An 18,563-nucleotide genomic window follows, 5' to 3' on the forward strand; every position below is an offset into this window, starting at 1 on the left:
CCATGAAAAACTGAAAGTTGATCCATTTTTAAAGAGGTTTTCCCACGAGAGCTATTTATAGACCCGCATCTATCTGACATTTATGACATATCCTGTGGATATGTCATAAATGTCTCTCATGGGAAAACCCCTTTAATGCTTCATTATAGAATTCCTGGGCCCAAGTGCATCAATTTAAATTTTTCCCAATATTTGCAAATTTCTCTGTGCACGCCTTTTGCTTCCCCAAATCCCTCTGAAGTATTACATTGTTCTCCTCTGTGTTGGTTACTTTACAGAGTTTAGTATCATCAGCAAATACTGAAATTATACTCTGTAAACCCTCTACAAGGTCATTTATAGACATATTAAAAAGAAGAGGACCCAATACTGACACCTGTGGAACCCCACTGGTAACTGTTGTGTGAATGTAGACTAAGCCCTTATTCACACGACAGGGTTTCCCGGCCGGGTAACAGCCGTTCATAAATCGGCCGTCACCCGGCTGCAGTAGGAACAATAGGTCCCTAATGGGGCTATTCACACGACCGATTTTTTGACGGGCCGGGAAAACCGGCCGTCAAAAAATGGGACAGGCCTTATTTTCGGCCGTTTACCCGGCCGCCCAGCTCCCATAGAAGTCTATGGGGCCGGGTAATTCACGGCCAACACTGGAATGTGTCCCAAGTGATGGCCGTGTCTACCGTCACTCGCTCTCTCCTCCTCACAGCGCAGAGTACATGTGAGGAGGAGGAGTGTATCCCATTCAGAAGAAGCGCTGTATGCTGGAGGTAACACTGTCGGGGTACTGCTGTAGCGACGTCCCTGCTCTGCTATGTGCAGGGGTACTCTGTGGCAGGGCTGGGGTGTACAGCAGGTGGAAGGGGGCGCTGCGCTGGCTCCCTTCCCAAATCGCCCTGGCCCGGCGAATCAACCTCCTTTCTGCCCTGGCGCTTCTTCAGGTATCGCTACAGCTATAGCAGCCATAGCGGCTGCTAGCGGCGACACCTACCATGGCCGATGGCGCCGCTAGCAGCTGCTGCGGCTGCTACTGCTGTAGCTTCGTCCCTGCTTTGCTATGTGCTAGCCCCACTTTAGCTCCCTGAAGGAGCGGAATCCCCGCGGTAGTGGACCCATTTGCCTACAGGTCCCTAGTGTAACTGCACATGATATATTCATCCCTGATAGGTATTTTAAGCTTCTTCAAACTTCCCTTCGTTGTCTATAGGGTCTGACCGGCACTTCCTGTTTCCTGTTTAACAGGCAAATAATTTCCTGAGGGAAAGGGCTACTTACTGTGTTAAGGCATATTTATACTGGTATTGATGTGGCAGAAAGCTGAACCCCTAAGTGGATTTCAAAAACCATGGAAAAACCATAATATGCCCTTAACTGTACAATTTTCTGCGATTCTGTTTAAAATCGCAACAAAGAATTGCAGGGACAAAAATGTAGGAAAACCATCACATGTGAATATGCCCTTACTGTGAGCCCCCTGATTACTTGTTAAAGGGGTTGTGCCAACATAGACATTCATCACCGATCCATAGGGTAGGTGATAAATGTCTGATAGCTGGGGCCTCCTTTGCTGGGATCCCCAGCCAATCACTAGACCGGGGTTCTTGAGCCCCCCATTCCTTCTCACTGCAAAACTGCAGTGAGAAGAACTTTGAATGGAGCATGCGCGGTGCTGCTCCACTCAATATCTATGGGTCTGACATAGACAGCCGAATACAGTGCTCGGCTGTTTCTGCAGCCCCGAAGACATTAACAGGTGAAGCAGGGCGCACGCTCAAATGCTGCTCTATTCAAGCTTCTCTTCACTGCAGGAGATGCAGTAAGGAGGAACATGGGGAACGTGTACTGATTGATGGGGGTCGTCCTAGTGAGGTTTCCCAGCAGACATTAATCCCCTACCCAGTGGATAGGTGATAAGTGTCTATCTCGGCACAACCTCTTAAAGCACCTCACCATCTAACTCCATACATAATATAACATTATTGCTTTGGTGGGATTTTATTAAGCATGCGCTAACTATCGCACAGTTTGATGCCATCTTACTCATTACATTTTTTTATATGCAGTTCATGTCCAGCTATATTTATAAATAAGCATTTTTCTGCTTCACCAAAATTTATTTTACAAAAATGATGGCTAATAGCAGCCGTAAAAGACGGAGACAGGAATGGTTAAAGTCCTGTCTAATTTGTCCCCTTTATAGTGGCCTTGAGTTGAAGATCTGAACACTGGGACAGATACATTGCTAAGGACATGCTTCCTGACAAATTTAGAGACATATCAGAAGTTTGGATTGGTGGGGGTCCGGGTGCAGAGACCTACACCATCGCTCAAATGAAGGCAGATTGGCAGAAATCAAATAATGTCATTCCGCATTCAGCCAGTGGCACCAACTAGAATCTGCTTAAATAAAATCACAGCATGCTCCATCAGAGGCTGTATATCATCCTGGATGCACCGTTGTCATGCATGGAATTATGCCTCCCGCAATATGGCATGCAATACAGTTGTACACAATATTACAGACTGAAATTTTTGTGTACGTAAAGGAAAGAGAAAAGCTTAGTGCTATTCATATATTTTGTTTAAAGAGGGTTGCCTAGACTGGATTTAATTGTAGCAAATTATCTGCATTAGGTCTGTACATGATTTTAGCCTCCAGATTCCATTCATTGGCAACAACAGAGATCTTGAAAATGTTGAGAATATGAAACAAAAAAAGGGATGTATTTACAAAGACTGGCGTTTAAACTGAAATCTACACAAGCTCACAGCTAGTGTAGATTTCTGCCATAAATTACGTCCATTCCTGGTGTCTAGTAAATATTTTGGGTTGTGGGTGCCCCTCATATTAAGCCCCTGCCACTTTTAGAAACGTGTCAAGATCATTAAATAGGAAAAAAGTTGCAGACTTTTGAGAAAAACAGGCGTGCACCCATTTTTGCCTTTCTTCTGCCAGAAAATTGGTGCAAATCACTTAATAAATATCCCCCAAAGAATATTAGAAAGTTGTACAACTTTACATTACACAATTACGGTGTTTTTTTTTTTTTTACAACATTTTTTAATACAACAGTGATGTTAAGGTTGTGCAACTAGTTAAAGAAATGAGATTACGTTTACAATGTACCTCCAGTTTTGCTAAAGTTTTGCAATACTAGAGACATTTTTATTGGAGGATCCATGAGCCTGGCTCCCACTAACTACTACACTCTCTTGTGTGTAATGTACCACTTCAGTTGCATCTTAAAAACGGTGCCACAATGTAAATGCGCACATTCGTTTTGGGAAAAATTGAGGTAATGTTTCTTTATGACATAGGTGACATTAGTGTTGGATAAGATCAATAGCTCAGAAATATGCAATGATAGGGAATGTGTAAGGAGTAAAATATATGGACTTTGGTTTTGCACAGTTCTGTCAATCAAGTATGTAACAGACAATAAAATTCAAGAAATAGCAGCTGCAGTACCAATGTGAAATACATATATTTCTATATACTTATCATACTATTAGAAGGATGGCACAACTTAAAGAAAGGTTGAATTAACTTACTGTGTTTCGTTTATTTCCAGCACGTATTACTGTGGTTCCCTTTATGACCTGCTATGGGGATAAAATGATCGCTTCTGTCAGCCAGTGTCTCCTTGATGCATATCACTATAATTATAGTGACATCCATTTATATGATGTGTCTGACAACTGCACCAAGATCTACACAACTATTACTAATAACATTCGCATGCAGAACATTGAGATTATACCGAAAACTGGATGGTGCGGGAACATAGTGACGGTAACGTTTCTTGTGGTTTGCATGATCAGAAACTATCAATGGTTCAACCTGATTTCAAAACAAATATTTCTGATTAAAATTACTGAGATGATCAGGATCATAGCGACATTGTACTATTCTTAAGGCCTGGCAAATATACAACATTTTCATATTCGGGAGTATTTTTTTTTACCCCCTGCCACAGCATTCTAGTTATTTTATATGTGACATGATATGTAGCCATGTTTTGTTTCTTGTGTGAAAAGGAGAGCATCTGCCAAATTATAAAAAATACCGGAATTTCGCTGAACATGCCAATTTTTTTTTGTCTTTTCAATGGGCAAAAGCACTACTGCCAGCTTGAAAACAGATATTATAATAAATGTGGGCATTAAAATTATGTCAAAAATCATGGCGGACAGATTGGCTGTGGTCCTTACTGACCTAATTGCATCTCTGCATCTTCTGAAGGGTCGATCGGTTACGGCTAACATAAGTGTGGGCAGTGTTGGATGAGCTGAAGCTTCGTTCTCAGCGGCATAACTAGCCGGCATTAGCCACTTTCAAGCGGCAGTGTTTTGGTCAGTATTTTGCATCAGTATTTGTAAGCCAAAACAAGGAGTGGAACCTGCACAGAGAAAAAGTGTAATGGAAAGACTTACACCTCTTCCATGTTTTGTAACCACTCCTGGTAACAAGATTTGGACTTTGCACTCTGCACTTTTGAAAACTTAGGCTAATACTTAGGGTTTAAAATAAATGTTTCTAAGTGTGAAGTGCTGTGCCTAAAAGCTCACCTATCCTCTAGAGATCTGGAACACTTGACTCAACATGTGCAAATCCCCTCCTCGACTATCAGAGTACTTGAGTATCGACATAGAAAAAACTCCAGAATTGATTTATATACTTATAATATAATGTTCAAGAAAATCCAGTCTGAACTGAGATGTTTGGTACACCTCCCGTTGTCTCTGCTTGGACACTGTTATTTGGTTAAGATACTGAGATTTTTCTGGTTACTCTACCCGATGCAGACAATACCCATGCTTCTGAAACATAAGGTGGTCTCCCAGATAAACCCTGCCTTTTCAACAGAGATTTGGCAGGGGAAACATCTTAGTATCTCTTTGAGCACGCTAATGCCTTCAAGTGATGGAGGAAGGATACATTTCTGAAATTGAAGGGGGGTACAATTTGGCCTGGTTGCTGCGGCATGTTTCCGATTGGTTGTATAATACAAGCTACATCTTTTACTATGAGCTGGAATTTAGCATGGTCTCCCCATGAGATCTTGCAGCATTACTTCATGTCACATATGCTGAACTTCCTCCTACAATCAAACTTTCCTTGGTGCTAAAAGAAACAATTCGTACATAGAAGGAGGTTCGCCGTAAGGTCAAGTTGTTCTTTCAAATATCTAAGTATCTTCTCTTATAGAGGAATCCTGCTTTACCCCAAGGGTTGAAAACGAAATTGTTTCACACCATTGCGATTTGTGTCATGTGGAGTAACGTAGATGGCTTTCCTTACCAGAGCTTCAGGCTCAATTCCACCTTCATTCAGGTTTTATAATATGCCCAAACTAGAACATTCTGTACTAAAAGATTGAAAGACCTCTAGCGGTATTATCAAGCTAAATCCTCAGGGCTATCTTTAAAGAGGCTCTGTCACCAGATTTTCAAACCCCTATCTCGTATTGCAGCAGATCGGCGCTGCAATGTAGATTACAGTAACGTTTTTTGTTTTTTTTTAAAAAACGAGCATTTTTGGCCAAGTTATGACCATTTTTATATTTATGCAAATGAGCCTTTCTTAAGTACAACTGGGCGTGTTTAAAGTTAAGTACAAGTGGGCGTGTATTGTGTGTGTACATCTGGGCGTTTTTACTTGTTTTACTAGCTGGGCGTTGTGAATAGAAGTGTATGATGCTGACGAATCAGCATCATCCACTTCTCTTCGTTAACACCCAGCTTCTGGCAGTGCACAGACACACAGCGTGTTCTCGAGAGATCACGCTGTGACGTCACTTCCTGCCCCAGGTCCTGCATCGTGTCGGACGAGCGAGGACACATCGGCACCAGGCGACAGAGGCTACAGTTGATTCTGCAGCAGCATCGGCGCTTGCAGGTAAGTCGATGTAGCCTCTGTCGCCTGGTGCCGATGTGTCCTCGCTCGTCCGACACGATGCAGGACCTGGGGCAGGAAGTGACGTCACAGTGTGATCTCTCGAGAACACGCTGTGTGTCTGTGCACTGCCAGAAGCTGGGTGTTAACGAAGAGAAGTGGATGATGCTGATTCGTCAGCATCATACACTTCTATTCACAATGCCCAGCTAGTAAAACAAGTAAAAACGCCCAGATGTACACACACAATACACGCCCACTTGTATTTAACTTTAAACACGCCCAGTTGTACTTAAGAAAGGTTCATTTGCATAAATATAAAAATGGTCATAACTTGGCCAAAAATGCTCGTTTTTGAAAAAAAACAAAAACGTTACTGTTATCTATATTGCAGCGCCGATCTGCTGCAATACGAGATAGGGGTTTGAAAATCTGGTGACAGAGCCTCTTTAAAACTCCCTGGGCTGCATTTTGCCAATTTTTGTTTTGTTTGGCACAGTGGCGCCATTGTGGCAAAACAAAAATGGGCAAAATGCAACCCAGGCAGTTTTACGCTACTGAAACGCATAGGGTTTGAACATACTAGTTGATAAGGTGTACATGGTATTAGGGAATAATTAGTAGGTGGAATGTAAATAGAGATGGAACAGTAACCCTGAATGACCACCCCCTCCTGAATCAAGTACTTATGTCTGAGGAAGATCCACTGCTCCTTTGATCCACTTGACTTGTTCCACCATTTTCTTGGTTTCTGAAACAAGAGATACTGGGCAAGTATACTTGACTAAGAAATGGCACTTGTGGACCACTTGTGAAAATCACTTGTGCTAGCCCCCTGGGGTGGCCAAAAACTATGCCCCTTGGCATGGGGTCCCCAGTAATTAAAGTGGCCACTCTGGGACATAAAACCTAGCCCTGGCACCATGTCGCAGGCTGTGGGGGGAATTGTGGCTAAGGTCTGGCAGAGTTACCTTTTTTAGGTGTTGGGGAATAACCTCTGCTTCCGTAGCTGTGAGTCTAACCAGCCTCTCACTTGGCTGCCCTTATCTACACCTCTTCCTCGCCCCCTTTACCTGGCAGCCTAATGCTTTTGCGGGCTTCTCCCGACTAAATGCCGCTTCTCACTACGGGCTGGGTTTCTTTTTTTTTTTAAAACTATAAATTTTTTAAATGACAGGTACTATTTAACCATTTTCAAATGCAGCCAATCTTCAGTTTTTAATTTAAATGTTTTCGTCCCCGCCTTCCAATGGCCATAACTTTTTTCTTTTTCCGTCAACATAGCCGTATGAGGGCTTGTTTTTGCGGGACAAGTTGCCGTTTTTAATGACAGCATTAAATGTACCATATAATGTACTGGGAAAATGCAATAAAATTCTTTGTGGGGTGAAATAGGAAAAAAACTGAATCTGCCATTGTTTTTTGGGTTTAGCTTTTTCGGCTTTCACCGTATGGTAAAATCGACTTTATTCTACAGGTCGATATGATTATGGCAATCAAAAATCGAAAAAAAAAAATTATGCTTTGCCACTACTATTTGTTAAAAAAAATTGTTTTGTGTCGCCATATTCTGAGAGACATAACTTTTTTATTTTCCATTGAATGAGCAGTCTGAAAGCTTATTTTTTAAGCTGTAGTTTTTATTGGTAACACTTTGGGGTACATGCAATATTTAGATACAGTTTATTCCATTTTTTGGGACCTAAACTTACCAAAAAAATAGCAATTCAGGAGTTTTAAAAATTTTTTTGTTTTTTTACAGTGTTCACTGTTCGGATTAAAAAAGATTATATTAGAATAGTTTGGACTTTTATGGACGTGGTGATATCAGTTATGTTAATTTTTATTTTTTAACATTACCTTATTGTAAAAATGGGAAAAGGTATTTTTTTTGTTTGTACAAAAAATAAAACTTTACCTATTTTTTACTTTTTTAATGTGTGTGTCATCAAGCTTGACCATCTCCAATAGCAGCAAACTTGACTTGCCTATTTTGGCCCTTAATGACCAAGCAATTTTTCCAGATTAGTCATTGTCGCATTCAACTTTTTTATTTTTCCGCCGACTGTATGAGAACTTTTTCTTTTACGTGATGAATTTTTAAAATGGCACAATTTTGAGGTACATATAGTTTATTAATTTAACTTTTAGAACCTTTTTTAGGGGGGGGTGCAAAAAAAACATCAATTCCGCCATTTTTTTTACGTTTTAAATTGACGTTGTTCACTGTGTGGTTTACATAACATGTTACCACTATTCTATGGGTCGGTACAATTACGGTGATACCAAATTTTTATGTTTTACTACTTTACTATGTTTACTGTCGATACAGCCGTATGAGGGCTTGTTTTTTGTGTGACAAGTTGTAGTTTTTAACGGCACCATTTATTGTACCACATAATGTACTGAGAAACTGGGAAAAAATTATTTGCGGGGGGATGGGAAAAAAAACAGCAATTTCTCTATTTATTTTTTCGGTTTCAATTTTATTTATTTTTCCGTAATGTGAGGGCTTATTTTTTGTGGAGCGAGCTGTAGTTTTTATTGGTACCATTTTGGGATAAAATTTTTGTAGAAGATAAGGTGACCAAAAATGGTGATTATGGCGTTTTATAACAAGAAAATTATACGACTTTCACAGTGTGGGTTAAATAATGGTATGTTGTAATAGTTCTGACTTTTTACGGACACGTTGATACCAGTTATCTTAATTTTTTTTTCTTTTGCTTCTGTGGGAAAATGGGTATATTAACTTTTAATATTATATATATAGATATGTCTGTATATAGATATATCTATATACAGAGATATATATATATATATATATATATATATATATATATATATATATATATATATATATATATATATATATATACATACAGTTAGGTCCAGAATTATTTGGACAGTGAGACAATATTCATGATATGGGATCTGCATGTCACTACATTGGATTTGAAACGAAACATCTGAGATGCAATTGAAGTGTAGACTTTCAGGTTTAATTCAAGGGGTTCAACAAAAGTATCCTGTGAAACATTTATGAATTTAAGGGGTTGAACAAAACTTTAGGAATTGCAACCATTTTTCTACACAGCCTCCTCATTTCAGGGGCTCAAAAGTAATTGGACAAATTAACATTACCATAAATAAAATGTTTTTTTTTTAAATACTTTGTAGAGAATCCTTTGCAGACAATGGCTGCCTGAAGTCTGGAACCCATGGACATCACCAAACGCTGGGTTTCCCCCTTTGTGTCGCTTTGCCAGGCCTTTACTGCAGCTTTCTTCAGTTGTTGCTTGTTTGTGGGTCTTTCTGCGTTAAGTTTTTAAGTTTAATGCATGCTCGATCGGGTTGAGATCTGGTGATTGACTTGGCCATTGCAGAATATTCCACTTCTTTGCCTTAAAAAACTCCTGGGTTGCTTTCGCAGTATGTTTTGGATCATTGTCCATCTGTACTGTGAAGCGATGTCCAATCAACCTTGCTGCATTAGGTTGAATCTGAGCAGAAAGTATATCCCTGAACACGTCAGAATTCATCCGGCTGCTTCTGTCTTCAGCCACATCATCAATAAACACTAGTGACCCAGTGCTTTTGGCAGCCATGCATGTCCATGCCGTCACACTGCCTCCACCATGTTTTACAGGGGATGTGGTGTGGTTTGGATCATGAGCCGTTCCAAGTCTTCTCCATACTTTCTTCCTCCCATCATTCTTGTACAGGTTGATCTTAGTTTCATCTGTCCAAAGAATGTTGTTCCAGAACTGGGCTGGCATCTTTAGATGTTGTTTGGCAAAGTCTAATCTGGCCTTTCTATTTTTCATGCTGATTAATGGTTTGCACCTCGTGGTGAGCAGTCTGTATTTGCTCTCATGAAGTCTTCTCTTTATGGTAGACTTAGATACTGATACAGCTATTTCCAGTAGAGTGTTCTTCACTTAGGTAGATGTTGTTTTCTTCACCATGGAAAGGATTCAGCGTTCATCCATCACTGTCGCCTTCCGTGGACATCCAGGCCTTTTGGCGTTCACAAGATCACCAGTTCGGTCTTTTTTTTAATCAAGAATGTACCAAACTGTTGATTTGGCCACTCCTAACATTCGTGCTATCTATCTGATGGATTTCTTCATTTTTTTTTTCAGCCTAGTGATGGTCTGTTTCACTTGCATTGAGAGTTCTTTTGACCTCATGTTGTGGGTTCACAGCAACAGCTTCCAAATGAAAATGCCTCACCTGGTATCAACTCCAGACCTTTTACCTGCTTAATTGATGATTGATGAGGGAATAGCCCATGCAGCCCATTAAATAGCTTTTGAGATAATTGTCCAATTACCTTTGGTCCCTTGAAAAAGAGGCAGCTACATATTAAAGAGCTATAATTCATAAACCCTTCCTTATTTATTTAGCTTTCTGACAATTTTAAATTTTTTAAGCTTTCTGCATTTAAATTGTTAGAATCAGGGGGGCGCCCACACAAACACGCCATCGTGCCCCCCCCCCTCGCAGCGCGATCAGCCATTTACAATGGTTGTTATTACAGCCTGGGGGCCTAATAAATTCCCCCAGGTCTGCCATCTTTGTACTCCATTGAACCTCTGCCTGTGGTAGGGCTTCAAAGGAGACTGTCAGTATCACGATATACTGCAATACATTAGTATTGCAGTATATCATCCAACGATCGCTGGTTCAAGTCCCCGGGGTCCCCGGAGTTAAAAAAAACTAATTTTTCCCCTAAAGTAATGTTAAAAAAAAAAAAAAAGTTAACATAACTGGTATAGTTGCGTCCATAAAAGTCCGAACTATCACAATATAGCGTTAGTTAACCCTCTCGTAAACAAATTGCTGTTTTTTGGTCACCTTAGCTCTCCAAAACAATGAAATAAAAAGTGATTAAAAAGTCGCATATACCCCAAGATGGTATCGTTGAAAACGAAAGCTCGCCTCGCAAAGATTAAGTTCTTACATCGCTAAATTGACGGAAAAATAAAAAAGTTATGGCTCTCAGAACATGGCAACACAAAACATTTTTTTTTTTTAGCAAATATATATTTTTTTAAAGTGGTAAAACATAAAACAAAACATTTCAATTTGGTATCGCCGTAATCATATCAACCTGTAGAATAAGGTGAATATGTAGTTTTTACCGCCTGATGGACGCCGTAAAAACAAAACCCCACAAAATATGGCGTAATCGCTGTTTTTTTCCCATTTCACCACACAAATATTTTTTTCTAGCTTCCCAGTACATTATGCGGTACAATAAATGGTGCCATGACAAACTACAACTTGTCCCACAAAAAAACAAGCCCTTATATGTCTATGTCGACAAAAAAACAAAGAAGTTATGGCTTTTGGAAGGCAGGAAGGAAAAAACAAAAATGAAAAAACTGAAATGGTCCGTGTCTCAAAGGGGCCATTAAATCTTGCTCAACGTATTTTCAAACTGACTCAAAATAGCTTATATAGATATTAGTCAGAGACCGAAGAGGCTCTGTCAGAGACATGTAAGAAGATACTCTAGCATATGTGGGGGGTCTATTAACTTCTGTAGATCAAATTTACAAATTCCCAACCTATGTTGATGGCTGTTCAACTTATTTCATTAGAAGTAAAAGGTGGAATTTTCACTTTGCGGTTTTTGTGCATTTTCTTCCTGTGGTTACCACGAAATTTGTAGTATTTTGATGTGATGTGATTTCCCAGTAATCACTGCAAAAAGGTAGCTTGAAAAACAAGTTTGTTAGGCCCCCAGCACACAGCCGTAATCACGGTCCATGATTAATGGCACGGATGGCCGCGGACTGTTACCTGCATTTGCAGGCCATGCTCCCAATATAAAGTATAGGAGCACGGTCAGTAAATTAAAAAAATAAGACATGTCCTATTTTTTTCGGGTCATTTCTACAGCCCGGACACCTTTCCATATCTATACGGGAAGGTGTTCATGGGCAATAGAAATAATTGGATCAGTACTTTGAGCCGCAATTACGGATTCGTAATTGCGCATCAAAATGACGGTCGTGTGCATGGGACCTAATGCTGAAAGGAAAATCCAGCATGAAAACTCACCCTAATATGCTTGAAGGAAAATTGTAATTGTGCTAGTACACATGCAGGTTTTGATAAAGTTTTTTTATGCAGTTTTTGAATCCAAAACCAGGTGTGGTTTACAAAGGGAAATACATTTAAAGGACAGATATTACATTTCTTATTTTAATGCAATCCTGATTTTGGCTTATACAAATCCTGTTCAAAACCTAAATGTGGAAATACACCCTTAGGCCTTATTTACACGGGCGTTGCGCACCACGAACATGAAAAACGACGTTTTTCACGGCCGAGGTGCATCCGTGCTCTGCACTGCGGGATGCGATTTCTCGCATCCCCCATAGATGAGAGTCTATTGAGTGATGCGTGAAAAGAAAGGACATGTCCTATTTTCCCACGGACCCTTCACACGGTCCGTTGAAACAACGGCTGTGTGAACGGCCACATTGAATTACACAGGTCCGTGGGATGGCTGCTGTTTCAACAGCCGTCCCACGGACGTTTAACACGGGCGTGTAAATAAGGCCTAAAGCCCCTTTTACACGGGGCAATTATCGGGTAAACGTGCGTTCATATGAACGCTCATTCCCGATCATTCACCTTTGTAAACAGGGCAACGATCAGCTGATAGACAAGCAAACGCTCATTTATCGGCTGATCTTCTCGTTTATGCAGCATCAAATATTGTCGTTATCGGCAGCACATCATCCATTGTAAACAGGAAGATGTACTACAGACATGATAGAAATGGATGGGGACGAACGATCTTAGTAAGAATACATTACTACTTATAGCTCCTTGTGAAAGGAGCAAATGAGCGCTGATCAGCGAGCTGTCTCGTTGATCAGCGCTCGTTTTCATGGCCCATATTGAGTCATTTAATAGGACCTTTGGACTCTGCTATCACGCTCTGATAGAAGCTATCCTGCAAGGGCTGCAATAAATAAAAAAATAATAATAATAATAAAAATGATGGAAAAACTTTAATGAGCTTTGTACGACCAATAAGACAAAGATGGTCAAAAAAAGAATGGGCTTTAGTCACATTACAAGTGACATGTAATTTCTCCATTAAAACACTATTTAATTTGTATTTATAAGTCAGTTAGATTTTCTCTTTATTTTCCAGACAAATTCTACTAAGGTATATTATTCTAATAATCTTCGCATTGGTATAAAGCAGTTACCAATCATTACAGTTATCCCACTGGATTTGAATATTTCTTGTGGATACAATCTGATGGATCAGACAACTCTGAACATCCCTTTGAACGTTACCAAATGTTCAAAAACTCAGTTCCAAGACTATACACCAAAGACAGTAATATCTGAGTCCTCGAGTTTCATAAGGTAAGCAATCAAAATCCCAGATGGTACTGTACAGTATTGTTTTTTAGTACCTACACTTTGTACAGTTTTTAAACATAAAGCATGCAGCACATACATATGCCGACATGACAAAGTACTAGTACAGCAGAAGACACATTGTTTTCTTATTAGATCCACTGAAGTTAAATGGAACCTGTCGCCAGCATTTCACCTATTGGACTCTCCTCACCCCTCGCTGGCCGCTGCTGTCAAAAGTTCATTGGCGTTATCCCCTTTCCTAAACTCCTCCTCTGACCGTAGATAACGGTCTGCAAACATTTTGCGCCTTTTATGGTAATAATCCGGCAATCTCAATTATTCCTCTTTAAATGCTCGCCCACCGCTGATAACTGGCCCACCATGAATGCTGTCAATCAAAAGTGAGTGGTCAATGAAAAGTAAGGCGGCGGGGTTAACTCGGAAAGGCTTGAGGAATGAAGATATGACTCTTTTCGAATGAAGATATGACTCTTTAATGCTCATTAGCATACAGCACGGGAACACAAAAAAATGGAATACTAAAGGTACAGAACCTACTTAGAAGATAATTATAGGTTACATAAAAGTAATTTTTCACCCACTACCACCAGGTACTGCTGGTTTAATAGGTGAAATGATGGTGACAGGTTGCCTTTAAATGTACACTCAATGTATAAACAACTTATGCTAATCTAATAGTATACTGTGCCTGAGATATATCAACTTTATAATGTACTTACTGTTAAAATGTAGTTGTTTTATCCATGCAAATTCTGTGTGAAGCTACTGCTACTAGGTGTATCCCTTCCTGTAATCTGCTGTCCACCTCCTGTTGTCAAGCAAAATTTGTCTCTAGTTGCAGAAGTAGGTGGGTGTCTCTTTACTGCCTGCCAATAAAAGTCTTTGAAGAGGGGATGGGGAGAAGGAGAAGAAAGAGACACAGACACCCTACCTGTAAAAATGTATGGAGAGAGGAGGGGGAGATGGAAGAGGGGAGACACAGACATGCGGCCCATACAAGTCTATAAAGAGGGGAGGGGGGAAGAGGAAGGAACATGAGCAGAGAAAGAACACAGACATGCTTTCCATAAAAGTATATGGAGAGAGTAGGGGGCAAGTGGAGAGAGCAGGAGAAGAGAAAAATGTCATGGTCTGTGGGTATGTGGACCCACTAGGCCACACCGCGGTAGCGGGGAGGCAGCTGGCCAAGCAATAGAGCACCCAATCAATAAAAAGTCCCGCTCTATGGTAAATGAATAGTCCAGACAGTCGCCGAAGTTTTAGCACGGATGGAGGTGGGTGTTAGCAGGTTACGCCAGACGTGACGGATGACAGCAAGTTGCGCCAAATGTGGCGGATAACACTGGACGTGGCAGATGACACTGGACGTGGCATATGACAGCGGGTGCAATAGGACACAACTCCAACACTAACAGGCTCAGGAACAAGAACAGAGCACGGGATACAGGATACAGGTAACAAGGCATGGGTAACAACAGGAACAGGGTAACACTAAGGCACCATTTGCAAGACTGACATGGGAATACTAACAATGCTCAGGCAATGAGCAAAGGGGCAGGGCCCTTCTTATAGTCCAGGGAATCATGGGCTAGTTGATGATGATGATTCCCATGGATCCATGAGCGCTGGTCCCCATCTCCTTCCTAGGAGACGCCAGCGCTCACTTCCGCTCTGGTCTGCTGTGTCCCGTAGGGTGCGCGCGCACGCTCGTGCCCGGCCTTATCAGGTCTCGGGTTTTACGAACACCAGCGTGCCCAGCCATTTTAGAGCTGTGTCCCCAGCGGAGAATTCTTCTCCTGTCTGCCAACCGAACAAAAGTCTCTAACCTGCAAAGGATTGGCAGTGACAATGCAGGACGGGTCTATGATACTTTGAAGGGACTCCACCGTGTCATCCGTCTCAAATTACCTGGACAGGGCATCGGCCCTCACATTCTTGTCAGTGGGACGGAGGTGGAGCACAAACTGGAAACGGGTGGGGAACAGCAACTGCCTGGCTTGAAGGGGGTTTAGTCGTTGAGCCGACTGGAGATAGGTGAGGTTCTTGTGGTCGGTGTAGAACAGGATGGGGTGAGCTGCGCCCTCAAGAAGCTGTCTCCACTCCTACAGAGCCAATTTGATGGCCAGTAGCTCCCGATCCTCAGTAGAGTAGTTGCGCTCTGCAGAGGAAAAAAAGACTCAAGTAATAGCCACATACTACTGCCTTTCCATTGGAATTCCTCTGGAACAGATGTGCACCTGCACCAACAGAAGAAGCGTCCACCTCCAATGAGAAATGCCGAGACACGTCAGTATGATGGAGGATCGAGGCTGAAGTGAAGGCTTTCTTGAGGCAATTAAATTAAGATTCTGCCTCTGGAGTCCACACCTTGGCGTTCACACTCTTCATGGTAAGGGTAGAGATGGGAGCCGTCAGTTTGGGATAAATTGCCGGTAGAAGTTGGTGAATCCCAAAAAACGCTGTATGGACCTCAGGCCTTAAGGACGTGGCCATTCCAAAACGGACTGTACTTTCTCAGGATCCATCTTGAGACCTTGATCCGAGATGATGTAGCCCAGGAAGGGCAGAGAATTATTTTCAAAAAAGCACTTCTCCAGCTTGGCATATAGACGATTCTCCCTTAATCGCAGTAGAACTTGTTGGACATGCCTCTAATGAGTCATCGGATCTAGAGAGAAAATCAAAATATCATCGAGATAGACTACAACACAGACAAAGAGGAGATCTCGGAAGATATCATTGATGAATTCCTGGAAGACTGCAGGATCGTTAAACAGTCTGAAAGGCATCACCAGGTATTCATAGTGCCCGTCTCGGGTGTTGAACGCTGTCTTCCACTTATCCCCTCGATGGGTTCGAATCAAATTATAAGCCCCCCGCAAGTCTAATTTAGAAAAAATCCTGGCTACTCGTATACGGTCAAACAGTTCGGATATAAGTGGCAACGGGTATTTGTTCTTGACCATGATCTGGTTGAGACCACAGTAGTCAATACAGGGTCAAGAGATCCGTCTTTCTTTTTAACGAAGAAGAACCCAGCCCCGGCCGGGGAGGAAGACTTTCATATGAAACCCCTCTCCAAATTCTCCTTGATATAGACTGACATGGATTTAGTCTCTGGCAAGGAGAGAGGATATACCCATTCATGGGGAACAGAGGCATTTGGAACCAGTTCAATGGGGCAGTCATAGGTCCGATGTGGGGGCAGCGTCTCAGCCTCCCTCTTGCTGAAGACATCCGCAAACTGAAGAAAATGAGGGGACAATCCTGCCAATGACTGAGGCAGAGGAGACTGGACAGGATTGATCTGCAACAGACAGCGATCGAGACATTTGGAGCCCCATTGGAGAATCTCTCGGGAATTCAAGTCCAGGACTGGGGCATGCAGTCGAAGTCAAGGCAGACCCAGCAGAACAGGATTGACGGCTTTGGGCAAAACATGAAAGTAAATCAGTTCCGAATGAAGGACTCCAGCTTGGAGCTTCAGCGGCTTGGTCTCAGATATTATCGGATCGGGCAGAGGCAGTCCATTCACCGAGGCAACAGCCAAAGATGTCTCCAGAGGAACTGTGGGCAACTGGAGACGATTCACTAAATCCTTTTGGATGAAGTTTCCAGATAGGCAGGAACCCGGTGCGTGTTCTCGCCGGACACTATGGTCACAGGAATGGTCAGCTTGGAATTTAATCTTTTATTTGGTACCATTCCGCCTAGGTTCGTCTCTCCAACCAATCCTAGGCACTGGGGTCTCTCTGGCCTCTAGGGACGCAAACGCATAACATGGCCTTCGAGGCCGCAATACAGACAATGTCCTGAAGTGCGTCTGCATTGTCTCTCCTGGGTAGACAACTTGGCCCGGTCCATCTACATAGACTCCTCTGGTGGGACGACTGAAGAGGACAGTAGGGGTTGCTGGAAAGCAGAAGCCAACCTAGGAAATCCTCTCTCCCGGAGAACCTCTTCGGAACGCTCCCAGATACTCATGTCAACCCGGGTGGCTAGTAGGATGAGATCGTCCAGGGTAGGTGGCAGATCACGAGCGGCCAGCTCGTCTTTAATCCCAGAAGACAGCCGCTGACAGAATGTGGCCACCAAGGCCTCTTTTTTCCAAGTTAGTTCAGCAGCCAAGGTATGAAACTGAATGGCATACTCGCCCACAAAGAGGTCTCCCTGGTGTAGGGTCAGCAGAGATGCAGCAGCTGAAGAAATTCTCTCAGGTTCTTCAAATATCGAACGGAAAGTCTGTAAAAACCACTGCAAGTCAGAAGTCTCTAATCCCTGATGTTCCCACAGAGGATTTGCCCATGCCAGGGCTTTGCCAGTAAGGAGAGAGATTATGAAGGCGATCCTAGCGTCATCAGAGGAGAAGGCCCTGGCATGTAATCTGAAGTGGATCTGGCACTGATTCAGAAATCCCCTGCAAGACCTTGTGTCTCCGTCATAGCAAGGAGGTAGCGGCAGGAAGCATAGGGGATCAGCACTGGTACAGAGAGGAGCTGTAGCAGGAGAATCAGCAGGAATAGGTGCGGTGACAGCCGATTTGCAATGGTGTTCACCAACAGGAGGAGTTGGTCTTGCCATGACTGAAGGTCTTGCATCTCTGCCAGCATGGCTTGTGTCGTCAAGGTCTCAGGTTGACCAGCGGGTTCCATGGCCTGAGCGTACTGTCAGAGTCTGTAGGTATGTGGACCCAGTAGGCCGCACAGCTGTAGTGGGGAGGCAGCTGGCCAAGCAACTGAGCACGCAATCAATACAAAGTCCCGTCCTGGGGAACCTCAATAGTCCAGACAGTGGCTGAGGCTTTAGCACGGATGGTGGTGGGTGCAGCAGGTTACACCAGATGTGGCGGATGACAGCAGGTTGCGCCAGACGTGACGGATAACACTGGACGTGGCAGATGACACTGGACGTGGCAAATGACAGCAGGTGCAGTAGGACATGACTCTAACACTAACAGGCTCAGGAACAAGAACACAGGACGGGATACAGGATACAAGTAACAGGGCACAGGTAACAACAGGAACAGGATAACACTAAGGGACCATTTGCAAGACTGACATGGGAATACTAACAACGCTCAGGCAAACTCAGGCAACGCTCAGTGCCCTTCTTATAGTCCAGGGAATCATGGGCTAGTTGATGATTATGATTCCCATGTGCCCGGGACACAGCGGACCGGATCAGAAGTGAACAGATCCACGGCTGCGCCCACCGGGGGGATGAGTAAACCCAACGGTCCGCGGCCATG

At 42.6% G+C, this 18,563-nt stretch overlaps 1 protein-coding gene across 1 annotated transcript in view; it reads left to right on the forward strand.

Moving 5' to 3' along the window:
• Window positions 1-11,673: 11,673 nt before the first annotated feature.
• Window positions 11,674-18,563, forward strand: part of LOC142741821 (uncharacterized) — a 92,257-nt gene continuing 85,367 nt past the window's right edge. Inside the window, exons 1-2 of the mRNA XM_075851150.1 lie at window positions 11,674-11,751; window positions 13,077-13,297. Coding sequence (XP_075707265.1) covers window positions 11,674-11,751; window positions 13,077-13,297 — 299 coding nt within the window. The remainder of the gene's footprint in view (window positions 11,752-13,076; window positions 13,298-18,563) is intronic.

This window comes from Rhinoderma darwinii, chromosome 2 (assembly GCF_050947455.1).
Source record: "Rhinoderma darwinii isolate aRhiDar2 chromosome 2, aRhiDar2.hap1, whole genome shotgun sequence".
Lineage (NCBI taxonomy): Eukaryota > Metazoa > Chordata > Amphibia > Anura > Rhinodermatidae > Rhinoderma > Rhinoderma darwinii.